The sequence below is a fragment of the Micromys minutus genome (assembly GCF_963924665.1).
Source record: "Micromys minutus genome assembly, chromosome: 10".
Classification (NCBI taxonomy): Eukaryota; Metazoa; Chordata; class Mammalia; order Rodentia; family Muridae; genus Micromys; species Micromys minutus.
Genome location: NC_137979.1, coordinates 28404363 through 28424921, shown reverse-complemented (window position 1 = coordinate 28424921; position 20559 = coordinate 28404363). Strand labels below are relative to the sequence as shown.

Below are 20559 nucleotides of genomic sequence, written 5' to 3'. Positions count from 1 at the left end.
CCAACTGTGTGTGCCAAATATGAATTTAATATTCACTTTCATATGACTTATAGGTAAGGATCTAATTTGATGATGATTGAATCTAATTTAATGTATAAATTAACTCAGATAAAAAGACTTAATTTATAGGGACCAAGAAATGGCTTAGCAGTTAAGAGCTTATACCCCAGGATCCTAAGTTCAATATCTAGTACCCACACCAGGTGACTCACATAACCTGTAATTCTACCACCAAGAGGATTTGATTCTTCTGGTCTTTGCAGGCAGCACATAACTATATATAAACATATAATGTACACTTAACACACATATAATGAAAACTTTAAAATTATTAGGTTATGTTTGAAGGTAAATATGTACTTGATTTTCGTTTACTGAACGGAATATGTTTTCTTACTAAATAAAACAGCGAAAACATCTTGATCCAATAAACACATTTAAAAAAATTAATTCCACCCCGTTGATTGATAAAGGTAATATGGTTAGGTTGTTTTTTTGATGTTCTGGGCATTGTTTTTGTTTGTTTTTTTCTTATTTTAAAGTATCCTTAGTGATACTGATTAAACTTATGCTTTAAATTTATCTACTTAACTAACTTGATTTTTTTTTTTTTTTTTTTTTTTTTTAAATTCTATATAGGCTAAAGTGATGGCCAACGAGGAGAAAAAATTTCAGCAACACATTCAGGCTCAACAAAAGAAAGAACTAAATAGCTTTTTGGAGTCTCAAAAAAGAGAATATAAACTTCGAAAAGAGCAGCTTAAGGAGGTACTTTTTTTTTTTTAACAAAAAAAAATTTTTATTTTTCTGCTATTAGTTATGTTTAATGGTTCTGTACTCAATAGCAATAGCTTAAAGATTTATTTGTGTCCACAAAATACATATCTGCTTGCATGAAGGCATTGACTATATATTACTTATTTATAATTTACTTAGTTTTCTACTTGAATAGGTGCTCAAGGAATTATTTTCTTGATCCAGGTATGATATTGTACACCTGTAATCTGGTACTATGTACCCAGACTATATAGTAGTAGCCTATCTCAAAAACCATGTAGAAAAAAATACTTGCAGATTTTGTGCTTTTTGTTTTTATATTTTCTCATGTTTCATAAAATAAAGCTGTAAAGAACTAATTCTGGGCTGGAAAAGGAGCTCAGCCATTAAGAGCAGTAACTGCTCTTCCAGAGTTCCTAAGTTCAATTCCCAGCAACCACATGGTGGCTCACAACCATCTGTAATGGGAGCTGATGCCCTCTTCTGGTGTGTCTGAAGAGAGTGACAGTGTAGTCACATAGAATAAATAAATCTTTTTAAAAAAAAATTGTTTCTTGAATGATTTAATGACAGGGAAATTTTTATTGTTTTTTGAAGACTATTACACCTGAGAAAGATGACTGATTGATATTCTGTAGTGTTGATGCTCATTGGATTAAAAACATACCAGTATTATTAGCATCTTAGAGTTCATTGTTTTGAGTAATAGTATTAGTAGATTTTTGTTTGCTTGTTTTGCTTTGTTTTTGTTTTTTTAGTTTTTGCCTAATATGAATGGTAGTTCCATTTAAGAAACTTTGAGAGCCAGGCAGTAGTAGCGCACACCCTTATTTCCAGTACTAAAGCCATAGGCAGATGGATCTCTGTGAATTCAAGGCCCACCTGGTCTACAGATTGAGTTCTAGGATAGCCAGCTCTATACAGAGAGATCCTGTCTACAGAAGAAAACAAAAGAATTTTTGAGAATCTTGAAAAACAAAGTAGTTAAATGATGCTTAACTGTAGTTTCTCCAAAATTCCAATTAAATTTTTTTTTTCCTACTTGACAAAATGCCTATCTCTTCTTGGAAAGTTTTTGTTGTCATCATCATCTTTTTTGGGCTTTTTTTGCTCTTTATTTTTTATCTTATTTTATTTTTTTGATTTTTATTTGTATTTTCAAGACAGGATATTTCTGTGTAACAGAGCCCTAGCTGTCCTGGACTCATTTTGTAGATCAAACTGGCCTAGAACTCTGAGATCTGTCTGCCTCTGCTTCCCAAGGTTTGGAAGTAAAGACATGTACCACACCTGGTTTTTTAAGGGTGTTTTGTTTAGTGACTAGTCATTCTATGCTTTGAAGCCAGGAACCATGAAAGTTCAGCTGCAAAACTAGAGCTATTTATGTATTTTGATGTACATAGGGAACATGTTACTTACCTCTACTAAGCTTGTTAGAAAAACAAAACACAATTAAGTGCTTTTAAGTTTACCATGTAATGGATGGGGGATGTATCTTTCAGCATGATCAAGGCCTTAATTCCCTTCACTGCAAACAATAAATAAATTATCATAGCCAGTTATGGGGTTTCACACTTGCATAATTCTACCATCAAGGAGGCTAAAGCAGGGGGATTTTGAATTCAAGACCAGCTTGGGCTACATAAGCAATAATAAAACTCAAAATTACTAGTTAAATGGACTTCGTGACATCATATGTTAGTTAATTTTTTTATGTAACTGAGTTTTTTGTTGTTGTTGTTTTGTTTCCAGGAGCTGAATGAAAACCAGAGCACACCTAAAAAAGAAAAACAGGAATGGCTTTCAAAGCAGAAGGAGAATATTCAACATTTTCAGGCAGAAGAAGAAGCTAATCTTCTTCGACGTCAAAGGCAGTATCTAGAACTAGAATGTCGTCGCTTCAAAAGAAGAATGTTACTTGGTCGACATAACTTGGAACAGGACCTTGTCAGGGAGGTGCGTACATTTAAATGATGTGCTCAAAATAAATAAGTCTTTTAATGTTGGAAATTAAAACTTTTTTTTCTTGTTTGTTTGTTTTCAACAAAGCCTTACTTTGTAGGTCTTTCTGGCCTAAAACTCACTATTAAGTCAAGCTAATCTTTAACTCAGTCTCCTAATTGTTATTTTTTTCATTGATGAATCTCTTCTGAAGGTTGAAAATCATGCTGGTCACGGTGGGCCATGCCTTTAACTGGAGCACTCAGGAGACGAGCCTAGTGGAGGTTGATTTGGTCTACATAGCAAGTTCAAGTTCCAGGACAGCATGGGCTATATAGAGAAAATATATAGAAAATTTGTCTTGAGAAGTCAAAAGAAAAAGAAAATTTCTCCCAAATTTCTGTTTTTTTATGTGCATTCTCTGTATTCTATTGTATACATGTTCACATGACCTCTCTCCCTGTGGAGAGAATATGATAGAAACCTGTGAATACCAGTTCTTCTTTCTCTAGAAGTGCTCTGCTGGAGCTGGAGAGATGGTTCAACAGTTAAGAGCACTGGCTGTTCTTTCAGAGGGCCGGGGGTTCAATTCTCAACACCTTTAATGGCAGCTCACAGCTGTCTTTTGATCCAATTCCGGGGCATCTGGCACCTTAAGGCATATATGCATGCAAAATACCAATGCACATAAAATAAAAATAAATACATCTTTTAAAGTACTCTGTTTTTTCCCTCTTATGTACAAATGAAGACACAAATGCATAGTAACTTATGTACCAACACCTTGGAGGTCAGTGTGTCTTCTCCCTCATTAGAATTGACTTTTTGTGAAATCACAGACTGTTCAGTTCTTCAAATGCCCATTGTCTACTCTATAGCGGGCATTCAGTAAGTAACTCATTAATAATATATGAATGACAAAAATACCTAGTTTTGAATATAAGAAAATAAATTGGGCAACTCTTATATTTCTTTTCTAGAATGGGTACCATGGGGGTATGTATTACCATTTAACACTTCTTATTTGTTTTTTCTTTTGTTTTTTTAAGACAGGGTTTTTCTGTGTAGGCCTGGTTGCTTTGGAACTCATTCTGAAATCCAGGATGGCCTCAGAGATCCATCTGCCTCTGCCTTTCAAGCCATTTAATACTTTTAATAATTATGTTGATTATTACTTTGGTGAATGTTGTTAAAGGTCTTTTATGCTTTTATGTATTTATATTTATTTTTGGGGGACACATGCATATACAGAAATAAGACTGCTTACAGGAGTTAGTTATATGCTTCTACCTTATGGGTCCTAGAGACTAAATTTCAGGCTTGACAAAGCAGAGACTTCTATTCTTTAAGACTTTTTTTTAAAATTGGATATATTTTATTTACATTTCAAATACTATCCCCTTTCCCAGTTTTCCCTCAATACTCCCTAGCCTATCCCCCCTTCCACTGCTTCTGTGAAGGTGTTCACCCACCCACTCGCCACCCCTCCTTCCTCCCCACCTTGACATTTCCCCTATATTGGGGCATCCAGGCTTGACAAAACCAAGGGTTTCTCCTCCCATTGATGCCCAACAAGCTCATCCATCCTCTGCTACATATGCTGCTGGAGCCATGAGTCCATCCATGTGTGCTCTTAGGATAGTGGTTTAGTCCCTGGGAGCTCTGGTTGGTTGGTCCTTTAAGACAACTTGCCAGCCTTAACAGCCAGCCAGTTTTTCTTTTAAGGTGGTGAAACCTGAGTACTGACCTTAAAGCTTGTGCCACCAAGCCCAGTCTTGCCTTAAGAAAAAAAGAATCTTCTTTGTCAAGAATGTCTGTCAACATAGGTAAATTTGGGGCTGGAGAGATGGCTCAGCGGTTAAGAGCACTGACTGCTCTTCCAAAGGTCCTGAGTTCAATTCCCAGCAACCACATAGTGGCTCAAAAACATCTGTAATTGGGTCAGATGCCCTCTTCTGGTCTGTCTGAAAACAGAGTCAGTGTACTCACAGAAAATAAGTAAATCTAGAAAAGAAAAAAAATAGGTAAATTTATTTAAAGGATTGGAATGAAATAAGCTGCACTTAGTATAATGCTGTATATTCACTGAAGAAATGTAGAGACTGGAGAGATGACTCAGCTTATAAAAGTATAGACTGCTTTTGTAGGGATGAGTTCATTTCTCAGCATTCAAATGGGGGATGTGTGGGAGGCTTAAAAATATCTGCCTATATCTCCAGCTCCTAGGTGATCTGATGCTTCTGGACTCAGGGGCCTGCACCTAAGTGTCCATACAACACAGAGATACATATCTGTGTCACTCAAGATAACTTTATAAAAAATAAGGACATTTGAACTTAGCCAAGATGACACAGCACTTGGGAAGTAGAAGCAGGTAGATCTTTGAGTTCCGTGGCTATCAGAGACCCATCTCCCCCCACCCCCAAAAAAAAGGTTTAGATTTAAATTTAAAAATAATATTGATAAGAAAAAAATTAATGTCCAGTCTTAGGTGTAAGCTTAGTTGTTATTGGACATTGTTAGTACCATTCTTGAGCAGATGATTGAACTATACCTTTCTGTTGTTGTTTTTCAAGATGGAGTTTCTCCATGTAGCCCTAGATGCCTTGGAACTCACTCTGTAGACCAGGCTGGCCTCAAACTCAAGAGATCTGCCTGCTTCTCATTTCTGAGTGCTGGGGTCAGTCAAAGGCATGTGATATCACCACCTTGCTGAACTATAACTTTTAAAAATATGCACAGAGTACCTGAACAGGTTGCAGGACATGCACACGTGCATGTTTGTGTGTGTGTGTGTGTGTGTGTGTGTGTGTGTGTGTGTAATTGTATGTATACCATATGTGTGCAGTGACTGGAGGAAAGAAAAGGGTGTCACATGCCTCCTCCTCCATGGAGGGGCTGTGTGCCACTATGCAGATGCTGGGAACTGAACCTAAGTCCTTTACATGATCAATAAGTGCATTTAATCACTGAATCTATCCAGCTCCCCTTTCTTTCTGGACAAAATTAAAATTTTTTTTTTAACTTTTGGTTTTTTTGAGACAGGGTTTTATGCATCTATCCTGGAACTTGCTCTGTAGGCCAGGCTGGCTCAAACTCAGAAATCCATCCATCCATCTACTTGTGCTTCTGAGAGCTTGGATTAAAGGCTTATGCCACCGTGGCCTGGCTTGGACAAAAACATTTTAAGAGAATAATTTAAAATATTTTTTTATTTTATTATATTTTAGTTTTAGACAGTTGTCTCATAATACAGCCCTGACCTAGAACTTGATATGTAGACAAGGCTAGACTTGACCTTATATTTCAAACCACTTCTGCCTTCCTAATTTTGTTATTACAGGTGTGAGCTACCATGGCCAGCAAGAATAACATTTCCTAGATACTATCTTGTGCTATATATTATTATAAGAAGTTTTAATTCAGAACTTATCTCTTCCTTATTAAATTTATAGAATAGGACTTGCGGGAGACAGCATTCTTCTTGTGTTCAAATAATACTTGTACACACTTAGTACATGAGAACTTAGTGGTTACTATGTAACCATTGAAGCACTGGCTTAATTACATCCACATTTTAATGTTTTTGTTTTGTTTAATTTAATGTCTTCCCCCCCACCTCTGTCTTTTGGATTATATTTTAGGAGTTAAACAAAAGGCAGACTCAGAAGGACTTGGAACATGCAATGTTACTGCGACAGCATGAATCAATGCAAGAACTGGAGTTTCGCCACCTCAACACTATTCAGAAGATGCGCTGTGAGTTAATCAGACTGCAGCATCAAACTGAACTCACTAACCAGCTGGAATACAATAAGAGAAGGGAACGGGAACTAAGGCGAAAACATGTCATGGAAGTTCGACAACAACCTAAAAGTTTGAAGGTACCGTTAGTGTAAACTTCACAGAGCCATGTGTCTCATCACTGAGAGATTGAGTTGACTTAGTCCTTTTCATTTTTGGCATGCTTACTTGGGGTCCTGGGTGGGCTGCCTATTGCTTCATCATTTGTTTGTGTACTTGGTATCAAAGAAAAAGAATCACCAGAAAATTTAACTGCGGAAATTCTTTTAAAATGTATTTCTGTACTGTATGTATGTGAGTGCCTTGTTTGCATGTATGCCTGTATACCTGAAGAGAACATCAGATAATGAGCTGCCATGCGTGTGCTGGGAATTGAACTTGGGACCTGTGGAAGAGCAGCCAATGTTCTTAACCTCTGAGCCACCTCTGTAGCCCTGGGAATTCTTAATCAGTATTTTAAAACTATGCACAGTGTCTAATGCTAACATTGTAGTCTACAGGTCAACATGGTAACCTTTTAAGTTTCCTTTTGTTCTAAGTAACTCAGCCTGGGACTCTTAATTTCCTGAAGAAAGATGTAAATTTTCATTTAATTATACTTTTACCATGACACTGAATTGAACCTAGTGATTGGAGCAAGGCAGGTGCTTAAGGTTTATTTTTTTATTTAATGTATATGAGTACACTATAGCTGCCTTCAGACACACCAAAAGAGGAAGTCATCCGACCCCGTTACAGATGGTTGTGAGCCACCATGTGGTTGCTGGGAATTGAACTCAGGACCTCTAGACAGTCAGTATACTTAACCACTGAACCATCTCTCCAGCTTTTATAGTCTCACTTTTATGCTAAACTAATGTACCTTACAGAAATATATCTGCCTTTAATGTTGTTTTTCAAGATATGGTTTCCTGGCAATCTGAAACTTGCTCTGTGGTCTTGAACTCAGAGATCCTCCTTCCTCTACCTCCTTATTGCTGGGATCAAAATTGTACACTTTCACATTTATCTTAATAAAAAAATGAATAAAACCATTTTAAAGGCAAAGTCTTACAATATTTCTGTCTCAAAAATATTTGTTGAGTTTGTTTGTTTACTCCAAGGAGGTTGTTCCTGCCTTGCACCTTAGCTTTTATTAGACCATTGAAAGAATAGTTAACTGACTTTAAAGATTTTCTTCAGATGTTAAACAATAAGGTAAAACCATTACTGCAGATGGCATGTGCATCCTGTAATTACAGCATTTGAATAGGCTAAAGCACAAGGAATTCAAGAACAACTTGGTCAATTCAAAACCTTGTTTCAAAATCTTTTTTAAAAAAAGAGTTGGTGAATTAATGGTAGTTGTCATGATGCCCCAGGTTTGGACTTCAGAATTGTAAGACAAAGGGAATGAACTGTTGCTGAGTATGATTCTAACATACTCTATTAAAGAAAATATAGTTGTAAATAATTATTTACTATTGCATACTTCAAGATTAATATGAAGTTTTGTACATAGATATCACAGAAATTAGGATCTATTCTAGACTGTGGTTAGAGTTGAAATTCTCAGGAGAAGAAAAGAAACTGGAGTGACATATTCTAAATGACCAAAGAAACCTGTTTTATTTTCTGCCTCAAATATCTGGTGAAACTTTAGCCTGTCAATGTTTATAACTACCATATTGAATTTCTGAGATGAAATTTAGGTTTGTATCATGAATATTTGCTAGATGCAAAATTTACATGCAATCTTATATGACTTTGTGATTTTCTTCTCCATTTTCTTCCTGACTTTATTTATATATAGATGTTAGTGTACACTATGCCAAATGCTATATGTTGAGACATATACTCACATCTCTCCCCCTCCTCCCCCCTTTCTTTCCAGTCTAAAGAACTCCAAATAAAAAAGCAGTTTCAGGATACCTGCAAAATTCAAACCAGACAGTACAAAGCATTAAGGAATCACCTACTGGAGACTACACCAAAGAGTGAGCACAAAGCTGTTCTGAAAAGACTCAAGGAGGAGCAGACTCGGAAGTTAGCCATCTTGGCTGAGCAGTATGATCATAGCATTAATGAAATGCTCTCCACACAAGCTGTGAGTTTGCTTTGTTTAGGCAAAACAATTTTACTACTGTTTCTTACTACCACACAAATGAAATCCTGGCAATTGAAAAATAAATTGGGAATGATGGCTCTTCAATAGCCCAGAAAAAAATTTGTGCTCATCCATAGACTTACTATTCTTAGCCTTGTTTGGGAAAAGCATAGTGTATATAGAATTTCACTGATACATTTAGACATGTTAGACATAATTAGATCTATGTCTACGCACAGGTGTGGATTCTACAGCTTATCAAGATCAAATGAGTAAGCAGGGAGGTGGTAGCACATGCTTTAAATCCCAGCACTGAAGAGGCAAAGGCAAGCATATTTCTCAGTTTGAAGCCAGCCTGGGCTATGGATTGATTTTTTTCAGGACAGCCAAGGCTATACAGAAAAAGAAACTTTGTCTCAAAAAATCAGGGGTGTGGGGGAAATCAGATGAATAAACTGTAAGCAAAATATAGTTTTCTGAATAGGAATCTAAATGGGTACCTTGGAGGGCACAGATGAAACTCTGTGCAAGTGTTTTCTTAATGGGCAGAATAGTAAATATTTTAGACTTTTCAGACCAGGAGGTAAAATTCTCAGGATATTGTGTAGGTACTTCTGCTACAAATGTAACCACATCAGAATATAAAACCCAGTTTTAGATACTGGACTGAACAAAGATAAACAAGCAGCTTGTGTGCTGTACTTGTTGACTCTGTCCTGCAATTATTTCCACTAGGGGAGGAGAGATTGAACACTTTGTTAAACAATAATAGTGTAGGTTTCTCTACAAAAAAGCAGTTATCCAGCCATCTTCAGAACAGCTTATGATAGAATCTTTTGTCATATGATATTGGTTATTATCTTTCTCTTTTAGGCATGTTTATGTCAGGCTACAAGAAAGACATTATATAGTTGATAAAAATGTAGTCTGTTTCCTCTCATTCTTTTCTGTAAGTCATGAATGGGTAGTTCACAGTAGAATGTATCAGTTTCTCTTCTCTCTCTCAGCTGCGTTTGGATGAAGCACAGGAAGCAGAATGCCAGGTTTTGAAGATGCAGCTTCAGCAGGAACTGGAGCTGTTGAATGCATATCAGAGCAAAATCAAGATGCAGGCTGAGGCCCAACATGATCGAGAGCTTCGAGAGCTGGAACAGAGGGTCTCTCTTCGTAGAGCACTCTTAGAACAAAAGGTATAGATAACAGGAGGAATAGAACTGTTCTAGTATTTGTTTTTATCAAAAGAGCTAAATATACATATATGCCCATAAGCTTGGGAGTGGGTCAGGGTATATTTTCTTTCATTGTATAGGTATGATTGTGTGTGTGTGTGTGTGTGTGTGTGTGTGTGTGTGTGTGTGTGTGTGTGTGTACATGTATATATAATCCCAGGTTCACAGCTTTCATTTTAATTTTTTTGATCTGAGGATTGAGCCTAAGACCTCCCACTTGGAAGACAAGAACTCTACTAATACCAGCAGGACTTGTATTAGATTTCTTTCATAATAATGCTTTTTAATTCTTGTTTAGTAAGTTTGTTGTTGTTGTTGTTTCCCAAGAATTCAATAATGAACTTTTAATTTTTATTTATTTTTTGTTTTGTTTTAAAGACAGGCTCTCACTATAGAGCTCTAGCTATCCTGGAATTCACTGTTTAGAGTGGCCTCAAATTCACTGAGATTCTCCTGCTTCTGCTTCCTAGGTCCTGGGATTAAAGTCATATGTCACTGTGCTCAATAATGAACTTTTTAACTAATGAAGTTTAAAACTCAGAGGAACATAGTTAATGGGTAGATTGTGAGCCACTGGAAGACTAAGGTTTGGGACTAGCTCGATAGAACAGGCTAGCCTCTGGAGGTAAAGAGGAGCTGCTGCAACAACTCAATGATCTGAAGGTGGAACTTCTTCATATACCAAAGTTTACATGCACTGCTGTGTTCAAGCACTCCAAGAATTGAGTTGTCAATAAATCATCATTCTTGTCCTCACCATCATTAAGTGGACTTAGAAAACTACAGAAAATGCTGTGGGGACAAAACCTTGGACCTGTGGCCCAAGAAGAAAAATGAGCCATGTACCACTGACTTACTCAGCACAAGGAGAAGCGCCCATACCTGCCATGCAATTACTTTATCAAGGAGTCAAACAGTAAAACACAAACAAATGACCTGGATATGGTGGCACAAAGCTATAATCTCAGCCCTTGGTGTGTGGAAACAGGAGGATAGGAGTTCAAGATTGTCTTTGCCTATATTACTTTGAGACCAGCCTTGGCTATATGAAACCGTGTGTCAATGCAACAAGAAAGAATATAAAGCCATGTGAAGACTATTGAATTATGAGAGGAGGAATGCTAGCTCCATTTTCTTATTTTTTATTTATTTTTTATTTTTTGACAGTGACAGGGTTTCTTTGTGTAAACAAAGAAAAGGAGCCCACCAGCGGTATACAACTTTAATCCCAGCACTGAACAGTCAGAGGCAGGCAGATCTCTGTGAGTTCAAGACCAGCATATTTTATCAAGCTAGTTTCAGGACAGCTAGAGCTACATAAGAAGACCAGTCTTAAAAAACACAAAATATTATTATTTATTATTATTATTACTATATCCATAAAATTGCTGTTGTTTATCTTGAGTAGTTATTGCTTTAGCTTCTTAATCTGAAACATAAAATGATCTTTTTGCTCCCTTTTCCTATCTTGACAGATTGAAGAAGAGATGTTGGCTTTGCAGAATGAACGCACAGAACGAATACGTAGCCTGCTTGAGCGTCAAGCCAGAGAAATTGAAGCTTTTGACTCTGAAAGCATGAGATTAGGTTTCAGTAACATGGTCCTTTCTAATCTCTCCCCTGAGGCATTCAGCCACAGCTACCCAGGAGCTTCTAGTTGGTCTCACAATCCTACTGGGGGTCCAGGACCTCACTGGGGTCATCCTATGGGTGGCACACCACAAGCTTGGGGTCATCCGATGCAAGGTGGACCCCAACCATGGGGTCATCCCTCAGGGCCAATGCAAGGGGTACCACGAGGTAGCAGTATGGGAGTCCGCAATAGCCCCCAGGCTCTGAGGCGGACAGCTTCTGGGGGACGGACGGAACAGGGCATGAGCAGAAGCACGAGTGTCACTTCACAAATATCCAATGGGTCACACATGTCTTACACATAATAATTGAAAGTGGCAATTCTGCTGGAGCTGTCTGCCAAAAGAAACTGCCTACAGACATCATCACAGCAGCCTCCTCACTTGGGTACTACCGTGTGGAAGCTGTGCATATGGTATATTTTATTCGTCTTTGTAAAGCGTTATGTTTTGTGTTTACTAATTGGGATGTCATAGTATTTGGCTGCCGGGGTTTTTGTGGTTGGCTTTTTGTTTCTTTTGTTTTTAACTTTTGGAAAAATTTTAAAGTGGAAATAGATAAATATTTCATGTATGTGGCAAAAAAAATATTGGCTTAATAGAAGGGGTATTATCTGAACAATATAAAAATAAAATGAAGCAAACTAATCTGGATCATCACTTTAGGTTATCCATAGCCTAAGAAATTTGTTGGAAGATTTAAAGCCTTCCTTCATATTTTAAATTCTGTGAGTCACTGACAGCAGGCAGCATCCATGCTGAAACACGTTCTTACTGAAATATACCTCCACTCCTCACCAGTGTGCTTTCTTTATTTATGAATTGATCTGATTTCTCAACCTCATTTGGGCTAAAACAATGTAAGACCATTAACATTAAAAGATTTCAGTGGTAGAAAACCATTTAGTTCTTGGTAAGTGCTTCAGAAATTTGTCAGATTTTGTAGATTGTATCATCATAAGATGGAGTTGCTTAAGGAGATCATAAGCTGTGTGGCTATTGCATTATTAACAAGCTTGTGGGCTTTCAGAGGGAAAACCTAGAGGGCCAAAGGGGCCTCTGAAAGTTCCTGTGATAGGTAGGAATGTTCTGCAGGGAGAAGGAGGTGAAACCTGTATAGACTGACATTTTGTTTTTTTGTACAGTATCTCATCTGACCCAAACTATAAGATCCCCAACAGTACCTTTGCTTTGTTTGTACAAAAATGAAGACATATAGCCAACACAAAGCAAATGCCAGAGGTATTGAATGATGCCATATTTGTGAACTGCCATCTATTAGAATATTCATCACACTACATAGACATAATTTTATTATCCCCCTTTTAGCTTATGGGATTTCCTGTTTACACGTAGCAATAGTCGATTATTTAAATACTTAGTTGCCACCAGGAGTCACTGAGCCAATGACTACCAGCTGCTGACTAATCTTCACACTGTAGTTATTGCTTCATTTTCAGGTCCTCTATGATTAATTGCTATTTTTGTTGCTGTAGTACATTACGGATTCTTAATACATTGAGACTTAGTGACCCTCTGGGTCCATGTTATATCACATAGTAGCAAATTCCCTTTCAGAAGTCTCTAGCTTTAGTGCTCAAATACTACTGAGAAAGAAACTAAATAGTTTGGTGAGTGAAAGAAAAAAAAATTGAAAATATTATGTAGTGGTCAGGGACCACTAACATTTGGAGAGTATGTTTTGTTTGTTCTTCAATGAAGGATCAGTCCAGTGTTCTGCATCGGCGTTAGTTACTATCCCATTGCTTGTGTGGAGCTTGAGTTGGTCATAGACCTGGGCCAATGCCCTTTAGAGACCAGGTTTGGCTTTTTGGTTTTTTTGTTTTTTTGTTTTTTTAAATAAGTTATTGTCCTGCTCCCTCAGTTGTATAAAAGAGCTCTTGCTACTAACTCTGGGTCCTGCTTTTCATTTAGGTAGACGGTAAGCATTTTCTTAATCATAATTAGAACAAACTAGTGACCAAATTCTCATCTGCTACTATGGAAGTTTTTGGTTTTCTTAACCACATTTTATGTCTTGTCCAGGTATGTCAGTCAAGTGTCCCTGCCTTGACGATTTCTGACACTAATTAAAGGAAAAATTAGTTCAGGATGTGGTAGCAAATGCCTATAATCCCAGCATTTAGGAGGCAGGAGTAGGAATCTCAGGTTCAAGGCTGCCTTCAGGTGACTCAAAAAAGGAAGAACAAGAAAGATATATGCTGTAATACAGGTCTTTTGAAAATCGAATAGAAAGAGAATAGTATCTACACACTTCTAGCAGAGTTTTAGACACTCCCCATTTGTTTTTAGGTAACATACTTGTTATAGTTAATGAAAAGGGCTTTTCTTTTAGGTGTTTTTTTCCTTTTTTCCATTCAAAATACTATTGAGTGTCAAACAAATTGAAAATTCTGTTTGGAGGACATAAGGGAAAGCTTTGGAGTTTCATAGGCTTTTCAGAGTTATAAAATAATATCCTTAAAAACCATTCTGCAACTATCTGCTACCAGAGGGTTAGATTGAGAAAGCAGATCAGATGTGTGTATGACATCTCTTCGAACTCCAAACAATCACCAGAAACACATTTTATCATCCATTGTGAGCATCACTTGCTCAAATTTAGTGTGTCCATTTTGATCATAATTACTAGTGTGATTGAATACTGACTGTCCTGTCCAATAAGGCTTTCTGCCTCATCTAATCATGTGGCACCCTGTTTTTCCATGTAGGTCATCATACCTGGATTACACCATCAGTTTAGTTAAAACGCATGTAGTTTGCACAGTGATTAGAATGAATAGGTTGTGTTTCTAACCTGTAATAACTCTAGAGGAATCATGTACACTGTAGGAATTGTCACAGTAAAAACTGGTAGCAGGAAAATTTGAAAGGGTGTGAAATGCTCTGAAATCGGGACAAGTACTTCATGGGGGAAAATAAAAAACAAAAAATGTCAACATTTGACCAGACTAACACTACCTCCTCCCCAATTATTGATATTCACTCATTACATGTGTGTTTAGGAAAATGAAAGCATGGAGAACTCGTGTAGCACACCAGAAGTTGTGGATCTATATCTGGTATCCAGAACCTACAGGGAAACGTTTCTTGTTCTCCCATTTTGGGTCAGCATTTTAAAAATGCAAAGCCTCGTATGTTGAGACATTTTATTCCTAATTAGATTCCCTGCCCTTTGCACATAACTTTTCTTTTAAGCTTAGTTCTAACCCTAAATTTTGACATCAGAAAGTGTTTGCACTGTATAAACAATGTTAGCTGAAAGCATGTTTATTTTAAGAGCTCCTGCTCTTCTGCACATTTCCATATCTAGAGTCCTGAATTCGAAGTCACCCCACAGGTGAAACACAGCCTGAAGTCAAGGCCTTGCTAGAAAATGGAGCTTTGTACATAGTCATTGTCTGTCTGGACATCAAGTAAACATAACACTAAAGAAACTGTTCTGGAGATCCCATCCTGCTTCTAACAATTTCTCTGTACATCCTTTTCAAAAATTGAGAATTTTCAGATCATAAGGCAGAATTCAGTAATTTTGTGCTTCTGTAAATGTCTAGCATTTTAAGCATAAATACATTGTTTTGGACACTGGAATAATATGATTTATTTTCACCTGTAAAAATGACTTCATTGTACTTGAACACCTTTGCATTTCTCCATTTGTGCCATTTACAAGTGGAAATAAATTGTATTATACCATGATCTACTGGCGTTTTAAAACTGTTACATGTGCATTTTTGGGTATAGCTATTTTCATTTGTATGTATATATTGTATATACATATGAGTGTCTATATGTGTGTATAGATGGATGGATATAACTCATTCTAAACATGTCTGCCAGGGCTCAAGTTTTATTGTTCCCACTCCCTGCCCCATGTTACAGCAAGACTGTGTGTGGTTTTAAAGAGTGAGTACTCTGGGTTGATACTTATGGAAGGTGATAAATAGATGCACTCTTTTTCCCCCTTAGCACTTGTATGAATGAGGAGAAGGTTAAGTAAAATATGAAACCATAAGTTACAACGCAGTAAAATTGTGCTCGGGAAGGAGCCAGTTGTTTGAGTTTGTTTTACAATGCAGTTAAAGATACAAGCTGCAGAGAAAATGAACTCTGCAAAGAACACTGGTAGTAGTAGTTCTGCAAAGGTTAAGAGAGCCCCTGAGTCAGTCTTCACAGAATTTTTGGGTTTCTTAGTGTTGGTGCTGTGAACCTCATTTGCTTTTTACTCTTAATACTAATAGTTACCTGTTTTCTTGAGGGTCAAAGTGCCAAGAAAGGAATTACAACTAAAACATATCTAAGGTTCTCCTCAGTTGTAAAATGAGCAGGAGGTGATCACTGGGAGAGAAAGCATGCTGGTTTGAAGGGCTGTCTCCTTTTATCTTCTTGCTAACAGTGAGTTCTTTATGCACCTTCTACCCCTTCTGAGCCACTGCTGTTCAAGCAGAGATTTGGTCTAACACAACATGCCTTTCTTAGTTTTGCTTCTTTTCTCTTGAGACATGTATGTATCTTTTCTGATCAAGTGATTAATGTTTAGCCAAGGCTGGCCTCAAATTCCTAGCAGTCTTTCTGTAAACCTCTCAAGTACTGGGATTACAGGCATGAACTACCATGCCTGTAGCCACAGCAACCCATTCTTTTGGAGGTTTTCTAGTTCTGCATTAGTTTCATGTTCAGAATGTGAAGTGTCCTAATGTGTATTAAATTCAGAAAATAATATATTTAAGGTATACTAAGTATTAATCTGCTATAATGATGAAAGAAATTCTCACTTCTTAAATAGATTCTTCTCTTAATGAGCATTGGGCTGTCATCATTGAGCTGCTTATCAAAAAAAAAACAGATCATTATTGAATATAAATACATTGTTTTATTTTGTCCCTAATTACAGAAGTCTCCCTTCCATGGTTTTAGCATTCGTTGCCTTTTTAAGAAGGCACTCACCCTGAGTTGTTAAAAACTGGAAGTTTCCCACCCTCAGATTCCTTTAAGGATGAAGAGTGTGCTGTACACTCAGCATATGTGCCTCTTGTATGCAAGGACTACTGATTGAAGTCTGTTTTGCTGTGTCTGGTTATGTTGTCTGCACTTTTATGAAATCACTACAGTAGATCTACGTTGGAAATAACTTAATTTGTAAAGAAATTTTTATTAAACACTGTAGAAAAAGTGAAGCTGAGAACTCTTTTGTGCATTTATATTTCCTACTGAATTCTGGTAGCCCATTTTTAAAGTTGTATTGACTTTTTTTCCTCTTTGATTATATTTAGATTTCCAAACAAGTGCTGGCCTTCAGATCATAAGTATAAGAAATATACATCATATCTACCTATTGCAGGCTTCAGAAACCTGCACTGCCCATCCATGCAAAAATAAGTATCTTAGGAAATAGAAGCAGCAAGCAAAAACTGGGGAGCCATGTACTATGTCACCACATCTGTTAACTGTTTCCAGCAATCCAAACTGGTTGTGTGTGTGTGTGTGTGTGTGTGTGTGTGTGTGTGTGTGTTGGTTTTGTTTTGCTTTGCTTTTAAATATACAAGGGGTTCTTCTGTAATACAGGAAAAGGTTAATCCTCTCCAGCAGAATGCCCACTGGATATAATAATATTAACATCTGTAAGTAGTTGGATGTGTAGAGAGATGAGAAGGTAAGACTTCTCAATGAATGAAAAAGGGTGTCTTGATGATCAAGAATCCCTGCCCCCCAAAGTACGGGTAATTCAACCTGCACAGTTTCCTTTTACTCGTAGTTTAACAATTATGAGTGAAAAATCATGTAATTTATCTGTAAATATGTAGCTAACAAATTGACCTAGTTTCTGTACTTTTTTGGTTTTGTACTAAAGTTTATAGGTCTGTGCCAGCTAGAGAGGAGTTGCTCTCATTGCTGCTTGTGCTTCTAGCATCTAACCCTGAAACCATCCTAGGTGACATTTTAGAATTAACGCTTAAGTGTTGTTAAATGGGGCAATGGAGCTTAATCATTGGTCAGGTTTGGAATCTTTTGAAGCTAAGTAATTTTATTTACTATGATTACATGTCGTCAGTCATGAGTGAGTTGTAGGGAGTCTCCCTCCCCCAGTGGCCATTGTTTACAGAGTGTTGTCTATAAAGTGCAAGTGTTAATGTTTATGTAAATTATGCAGGTGATAACTATGGTTTGGGACTGTTTATGGGCTCTTTTAACTGAATTTTCAAATGAATTGAACTATGCTTATTGCTGGCACATTGATCCCATTTCTGGAACATTTTCTAATTCCAGAATTCCGTATGTTCCTTAGACATTACCCCCATTTAACCTCCCTTCCTCTGATATGCCTTGTAGCTAAGATTTAAAGACTGTTGAACATAGATGAGGGGAATGCATTTCTTAAAAATTCATGAGCCCTCAACTGTATGCTTTCAGTACTGTGTTACATGTTTCTATGGCAATTTTGAAGTCAGTGGTTTAGAAATGAGATACCAATGTTAATGACAAGTATGTACTCTTTGCTTTTGCATGGCTTGGCTTAGTATCCAAGGTATATTAGAGCCACTTGAAAGCATGAAGACCAGTTATATGGAAACAGGTTTCTCTCGGTGGCACATTTTGCTTTTTCTTAGCCCTCAAATACATTGCCTCGGCATGAACATTATTGTTAATATAAATTACACATGGTCATCAAGCGAATTATAAAATTTTGAAAAGATGCAGCTGCCCAATATTTACAGTTTTGGTTGGTATCTATCTCAAAAAACAGTGTAGGTATTGGAACCCTTCTAGTCCTCCTTGGGGTCAGACAGGTCTATCAGTTATCGAGGCACTGGCTACCCCTGGGGTGTTGGCACACTGTTGTCTTTGCTGCGTGTCCATTCCACATGTGCTGTTGACCGTCCTTGCACTTCATACTCTCAAGAAACCATCACCCTATTTTTTTTTTTTTGTCTTTTATTCCACATTAAATGGGAATTGTGCCTATTTCGATTGCCCCTCCAGTTAAATACACATGTCATCCAAGCCAGAGACAAAATGGAAAAACTTTTTTTTTCAAGTTCACTTGGCCAGTAATTTATCTAACAAACTGTTTTACCACATTATCTTGACACTTGATAGTAGAGCCTATTAGGAGTCACAATGGTTTCATAGAGTAAAACCCAATTGAGGAGGGATGTGTGGGGTTTCCATCAGGAAATAACTTTGTTCTTGGTTTACTCATTATGATCCTTCTCTGCTAGTTTAGAATAGGTTAATTTTTTTAATTTTTTTAGGGAAATTTTTACAAAAATAATGGTCTGATGTAAATACCATTTTAAAGTACAGTGCACATAACTCCCTAGGCTGTTCCAACCTATTTGTAAATGCTTTAGAGTTTTTAAATTAACACTTCTGTTGCTAAATACTATTTATGTAAGTCTGAAAAGGTTTTTAACCCATATAAAACATTTAAATAATGCAGGTTATTATGAGCAAGTTAGCTTTGAGAACCCCTCCTTTTAGTATATGAAAAAGCCTAATGCGCATTAATGAGGTTGGAGAGACTATGAGAAATATGTATAGTGTATATTTTAAACAGCTTTGCTTGTATTGTGAAGATTTAAGAACAAACTTGAGATTTTTAAAGTTAACTATTAACACATTTTAACATAAGTTATCCCACTGGGTTTAAAAGCATCTTGAATGTATAACCCTTCTGTAACCCAGGCTGGTTTTTGCTTTTACTGAACCATCCAAACATTATTTATATTTTTAGTTTTATGTACTCATTTCTTTTGGTTTTCCTCAAACAGCATGTTGCTGTTGTTGGGGTAGTTTTGTTTTTTTTTTGGTTTTTTTTTTTTTTTTTTTTTTTTTTTTTTTGGTTTGGTTTGGTTTGGTTTGATTTTTTTTTTTTTTTTTTTTTTTTTTTTTTTGCACATGTAGAAATTTTTTAAAAGAAGGAAATTAATAACATGATTTTTCTCTATATTTTCTTTAGTCTTTCTACTAACCTCTTAAAAGCCATGGCATTCCATTTGCTTTATTTGTGCAAATGCCAGGGTTGGTTTTTATTTTTATTTTTGCTATTTACCTAAAAAGAGAGAGAGACAATGCTTCAGTCAATTGCTTTTTTTATTTAAAATTTAAAGAAAAAAAAGGAAAAAAAAAAAAAAGCTGTAACCTTATCATTTCTGAGTAGACCATTGAGAGAAATGCACACCTGTCAGCCCAGGACCAGCTTTGGTGGCTAAAGGGAATATCAACCACGAAAGATGTTCTGTACAAAATGTGGTATATGTTATCTGCAGTCTGTTTAGTTATTCCCACAAGTTAGGTCCAGATAAATGAGGGTTATCAGCTAACTGATAAGTTATCATTGAGGTTCGTCAATGAATTTGTACATTTCTAGTTCCCTTTGGTGAAGGGGAAAAAATGATGATTTTGCAAGACCTAGATTTTGGCTTGGTTTCTCGCCTCCTTTTTTGGCAGCCTTCATCTTTTCTTAAAGCCCTTGAGCCTGTAGGGTTTTCATAGTGGACAAAGGACTTGTGTGGTCTTTAAAACTGGGATAGTTTTTGGGGAAAGGGCAAGAGATTACCATATTGAACATATAGTATCCTAATACTTTTAACAGTGGATAATTCTGAGTAAACCTGGTCCTTTCAATGACTAAACAGATGCCCACAGTGGAGGCTTACCAAAGGTTGCAATGAGGAAGAAGCCTCTCCCTCACTGTCAGCACCAGCTGGTAAAGGTGACTGTGCAGATGTGCATTTTCCTTTTGGTAGAAATGGTCCACAGCACTAACTGGTAAGGCTTATTGTACAGTATTGTCAGTATTCTTCTGGTTCAGCATACCTTATAGTTCGTATATAACCTGTATTAATTGTATAGATTGTGCATTTAAAGCTGTTATCAAGTTGTCAGAACCTTAAGAACGAAAACAGGTCATATGTAATATTTTGTTTGTAAGTATCCTTTGTATCATAGCAAAGGAAATGTTTAAAAGATCAACTGTAATAAAAGTAATTTTAGTACACAGAGTGTCTACTTATTTTTACTTCTTAGATTTATTTCCTTTTATGTTTATTAATACTTTGCCTGCATG

General features: G+C 36.7%; 1 protein-coding gene across 2 annotated transcripts in view; it reads left to right on the top strand.

Moving 5' to 3' along the window:
* Nucleotides 1-19304, top strand: part of TAOK1 (TAO kinase 1) — a 64176-nt gene extending 44872 nt beyond the window's left edge. For both annotated transcript variants that reach the window (XM_080923505.1, XM_080923506.1), the window contains 6 exons: nt 640-768; nt 2530-2733; nt 6363-6602; nt 8396-8608; nt 9616-9798; nt 11313-19304. In XM_080923505.1, the coding sequence (XP_080779631.1) occupies nt 640-768; nt 2530-2733; nt 6363-6602; nt 8396-8608; nt 9616-9798; nt 11313-11774 (1431 nt within the window). In that variant the 3' untranslated portion in view covers nt 11775-19304. The remainder of the gene's footprint in view (nt 1-639; nt 769-2529; nt 2734-6362; nt 6603-8395; nt 8609-9615; nt 9799-11312) is intronic.
* Nucleotides 19305-20559: the final 1255 nt, after the last annotated feature.